The 5,195-nt window shown below is 46.7% G+C and overlaps 1 protein-coding gene across 1 annotated transcript; it reads right to left on the bottom strand.

Moving 5' to 3' along the window:
- Window positions 1–2,061: 2,061 nt before the first annotated feature.
- On the bottom strand, window positions 2,062–2,661 carry LOC130934519 (uncharacterized). Its single transcript, XM_057864080.1, has one exon. The coding sequence runs from the start codon at window positions 2,659–2,661 to the stop codon at window positions 2,062–2,064; it is 600 nt and encodes a 199-aa protein (XP_057720063.1).
- Between the last annotated feature and the right edge of the window lie 2,534 nt (window positions 2,662–5,195).

Below are 5,195 nucleotides of genomic sequence, written 5' to 3'. Positions count from 1 at the left end.
ACTTTGGGCTTTTCGAGTACCGGGGGTGTCACCAAGATTTCTTTGAAGTGTCTGAAGGCTTCCTCGCACGCAGGAGTCCATTCAAATGCTATTCCTTTCCTCATTAGATTGAAGAAGGGTAGGGCTTTTGCTGCCGACGCTCCGAGGAAGTAGGATAACGAGGTGAGGCGACCTGCTAGTCTCTGAACGTCTTTGACACATCCCGGGCTCTTCATTTGGAGTATTGCCTGGCATTTCTCGGGATTGGCTTCTACTCCTCTTTGGGTTATCATGAATCCCAGGAATTTTCTGGCCTCCATGGCAAAAGCGCATTTGAGGGGGTTAAGCCTCATGCCGTGCTGTCGGAGAGATGCGAACACACTTCCTAGGTCGGTCAGGAGGTCATCAGGCCGCGTAGTCTTTGCAAGGATGTCGTCCACGTAGACTTCCACTGTCTTGCCTATGAGGCTTCTGAATATTTTTTTCATTAGCCTTTGGTATGTTGCCCCTGCATTTTTCAGTCCGAACGGCATCACCTTGTAGCAATAGGTCCCTCCGGGTGTTATGAATGCTGTTTTGTCCTCGTCGGGTCGGTACATCGGTATTTGGTTGTAGGCAGAATAGGCATCCATGAAGCTCAAGTACCGGTACCCCGCCGCCGCGTCGACGAGCGCATCTATGTTGGGAAGCGGAAAGCAGTCTTTGGGGCATGCTTTGTTGAGGTCGGAATAGTCCACACACATTCTCCATTTGCCACTGTGCTTCTTTACCAGAACTACATTTGACAGCCAGGTCGAGTAGTCTAGTTCTCGCATGAAACCCGCTTTTAGGAGGCTGGTCGTATGCTTGGCCACCTCCTCTGCTCTCTCCTGGGACATCTTCCTCCTTCTTTGGGCCACTGGACGGGTGTCCAGCTTGACGGCCAGGTGGTGTGACATGACTCTAGGGTCTATGCCCGGCATATCGGCTGGCGTCCAAGCGAATAGATCTCTGTTGGCCCTAATCATCTCTACTAGGGGTTCTTTCAACTCGTGTGGGAGGTTTCTATTAACGAACGTGAACTTTTCCTCCGTGTCACCGACCCTGAACTTTTCCAAGTCCCCCTCTGGTTCTAGCCTTGGCTTGTCGTTGACTCTGGCGTCTAAGTCCGCAAGGAACACTCCGGATGCTTCTTTAGACTTTTTCCTCAAGGAGAGGCTGGCGTTGTCGCAAGCGACTGCCGTTTCCAGATCTCCTCTTACGGATCCTACAGATCCATCATCAGCCACGAACTTCATAACCAACAGCTTCGTGTTGATTACCGCCTCAACATCGTTGATTATTTTTCTCCCCAGGATGATGTTGTAAGCAGTGGAGTCCCGTAGAACCACGAACTCGGCCATAATTGACCTCCACCCTTGTTCTTGTCCCACAGAGGTCGGGAGGAGTATTATCCCGTCCGGCTTAATGAAGTGGTCACCCAACCCTATGACACCGTGTTGGTGAGTTATGAGGTCGGCGTCCCGTAAACCTAGCGCATCGAATACGTTGCGGAACATAATGTTCGAGTCTGGCCCCATGTCCACAAGGATTCGTTTGATGAAGCCGGTTCCTACCCTAGCCATAATGACCATGGGTGGGTTCTCAGGGACCTCATCGAACCAATGATCCTCTGGCCCAAAGGAAATAATTGGGGATCTCTTGGAGCTTCGTGTCGGCGAGGAGGAAATTGTCAGGACTTTGGCGTCTTTCTTGTGCGCAGACCTCGACTTTGGCGCTGTGTTCTTGGCGGTCACCACGTTTATTATGGTGAGGCCGTGATCGTTGTCTTCTGGTTCTTGCCGCCGTTTCTTCGATTGGGTCTTGCCGTCTTCATCGTGGTCGCGATGTCATCTCCTCGGCTCCCTGATAAGGTGGGAGAATTCGGCCAGTTTACCGTCCCTGATTGCTTGTTCTAGCGCATCTTTCAGGTCGAAACAGTCCTGCGTTTGGTTCCCGTAGCCTTTGTGGTAATCACAGTAAAGGCTCTTGTTCCCCCTATACGGTCTTTCAGAGGTCGGGGCTTCGTCAATATTCCTTTTTCGGCGATTTGCTGGTAAACTTCTATGATGGGAGAGTGAGTGGGGTGTAGTTGGTGAATTTTCCTATCCGGGGAGACGGTCTGAGTGCCTTGCTCGGCCCCCCGTCTCTGACCTGTTCCTTCTGCCTTTCTCTGTTACCATGGTGCCTGGGTTGATTGTGGGAGGGCTGCTGTTTGTTGGCAGCCACGACTCGGCTGACTTCCTCATCATTTATGTATTCCTTGGCTACGGTCTGGATCTCATGCATCGTCCAGACCGGTTTAGTGGTGAGGTGCTTTCGGAAATCCTCATTAAGAAGGCCATTCGTCAGACAAAGGCTGGCCACAGAGTTGGTTAGTCCTTTGATTTTCAGGCATTCGTCGTTGAACCGATCTAGATACTTTCTGGTCGTCTCCCCGGCACGTTGGGTCACGCCGAGAAGATTGATTGGGTGCTTTGCCTTCGCGATTCTAGTAGTGAATTGCGCCAAGAAGGCACGGCTGATGTCCGAGAAGGCGGCTACAGAACCCTGCGGGAGGCTATTGAACCACCGTATCGCCGGGCTTGCCAGGGTGACCGGGAAAGCGCGGCACCTCACCTCGTCTCGCACTCCTTCGAGGTTCATTCCGGCCTCGAAGGCCATTAGGTGCTTCTGCGGGTCCTATGTTCCGTCATACCTCATATCTGTTGGTTTGTCGAAGTGTCTCGGCAACCGGACCTCGAGGATGGAACGGTGGAATGGGGTGGCGCCCATGATGACGGGTTGCCGCTTTCTCTCGGACCTTCCTTCTCCGTTTTCACGGTCCCCACGCATGACGCATGCCCGTTTGCCTCGGGCATAGATGATTGTATCGTTTCGCCTCCTAGGGCGCTGCCAATCCTCCCAAATACTCTCTGATTCTGATCTCGGTATAAGGGTACGCTGGGAGCGACTGCTTCGGTTGGAGGTTCTTCCCTGACTCTCAGGGGACAGAGAGTAGTCAGGGTCGGAGGTCCGCTGATGATGCTCCTGATCTGCTAGTTGGCGCTACAGATTCTGCACCCTGTGGCGCAGCTCCTGCATTATCCTAGCGTTGTCACTGCCTGTTCCCCCGAAGGGGCGCCTCTCCTGAGCTCTCAACTGGAACCCGGTTTGTCGGGGAGGGGATCTTAACCTCTCACGGGCCGAGGCAACGAAGGCCGCCCCCTCAGGGGCTGCTGCGCGCCCGTGGTCTCCTGGACCCGGCACGATCTCCATTTAGCTTCGTTGTCCCCACAGACGGCGCCAATGTTCGGTAGGTCGGGTACCGGACGGTTCATGTTGGAATCCTAGTTGGTGAAGTGGGGGTCTTGCCTAGTCGTGAGCTCCTGGGCTGGCGAAGGCAATGTTTCGAGTACTTCGTGCAAGGAGTGAGGGGTGTCACCTGCAAAGACACTCCGACGCTCTAGTCAATAGAGTGTGCAGGCGAAAAAGGGTGAGTGATAGGTGACGTACCTTGGGGGAAGGGTATGTCCCTCCCCATTTATACCGTGTCAGAGGTGGGCCCTGTAAGGACAGGCCCACCTCCTTTGAGGCCTCTCTTGTACAGTTATAGAGCAGCTGTCCGGGACGCGTGTCCGGGTCGGCGATCGAGGTGCCCCGCTCCCAACCGTTCGAGTCGGGTGGTGTCCGAGTCGGGCCGGCCCATATTTAGTTTGGGTCAGGCCATAACAAAAGTAATCACTTTAGAGTGAAAAACACCAATATATAAATATTTAATAATTAATTATTTACTAAATATATCATGTAATTTTGTAAAAAGTAAAAATATAAAATACTTAATGTACATATTATATTCAAAAGTATGAAAATAATAATTTTAGTGGTTAAAAACTTTTTTCTATAACCCAACAAATACTATATATGGATCAAAATGAAATTTACATTTGTTAATAGTGCAAATTTGAATACTAGCTAAATAAAATTGTAAAATATTTTAATTAGTAAGCACCATATTTTAACAAAAATATATATATATATAGCAATATTAGAATCGAAGTATCACACTACCCATGACAACTACGTGCATTTCTAGTTTTATAATAGGACAAACTTAACTCTCCAATACTTTACAAAGCTTAACTAATTCCGTTAAAGAATTAAGAGTAAAATTCTTTTTCAGTGTTTATCATATTTTAATTTAGACAATCTATATTTTAATGATTGGAAAATGATAATCCGTCTTTTATTTTTTTTCATTAAACACATAAATTTGATAAGAATTTTCGATAAAAAATAACAAAAAAATACTTACGTATAATGTAATTTGTATGATCTACCCTTCATTAGTCCTATATGAATGATAATAATTTGATTGGGACTGTTTAGTTTTTACTAGAGATGGCAACAGATTCTTATGGAGCGGGAACATGCCCTCCGCTCCCGCCTCTAATATCTATCTCCATTCCCGTCCTGTCCCCGCGACGGGTAACGGAAACTCTGTATCCGCCGAGGACATGAGTCTCATAAACAACCAAACAAAATTCATCACATTATAAAAATATAATTCTAAATCATCCTTTCATCCCGTAATAGTAATAATGGTAGATTCCGATTTACTTGAATCCTACATTGAAAAGAAAATAATTTAAAGTTAAAATCGTATAATAACTCAACAACAAGTCAATAATACAAAAAATCGTATAATAACTCAACAATAAGTCAATAAGATTGTATAAATAATGAATCAGAATCACATTAACCCTAAATTGAATCACAAATATAAATTGTAATTAAACTAGAAATAAGAATCAGAATCTCATTAACCTAACTCCAGATTAACCCAAAATTGACTCAGAAGTATAAATCATGAATCAGAATTACATTAACCCTAGATTGAATCACAAATATAAATTATAATTAAATTAAAAATTAGAATCAGAATCACATTAACCTAACTCCAGAGTCCAGATTAACCCAACATTGAATCAGAAATATAAATCATGAATTAGAATCACATTAACCCTAAATCAGAAATTCAGAAATCAGAATCACATCAACCTAACTCACACAGCTGACTTATCGATGGCAAAGACGCGGATGAACGACGAAGATGCGACGACCGGCGACGAGGAGAAGACGCTCCTCTACCGCAATGAGGAGAAGATGACGACCGGTGATGATGAGAAGACGCTGCTTTACTATGACAAGGAGAAGAA

Source organism: Arachis stenosperma, chromosome 6 (assembly GCF_014773155.1).
Source record: "Arachis stenosperma cultivar V10309 chromosome 6, arast.V10309.gnm1.PFL2, whole genome shotgun sequence".
Taxonomy (NCBI): Eukaryota; Viridiplantae; Streptophyta; class Magnoliopsida; order Fabales; family Fabaceae; genus Arachis; species Arachis stenosperma.
This window is presented reverse-complemented; position numbering and strand designations above follow the sequence as displayed.

Coding starts and splice junctions, on each gene's coding strand:
- LOC130934519 (XM_057864080.1), bottom strand. CDS start 2,661: ATGGCCTTCGAGGCCGGAATGAACCTCGAAGGAGTGCGAGACGAGGTG.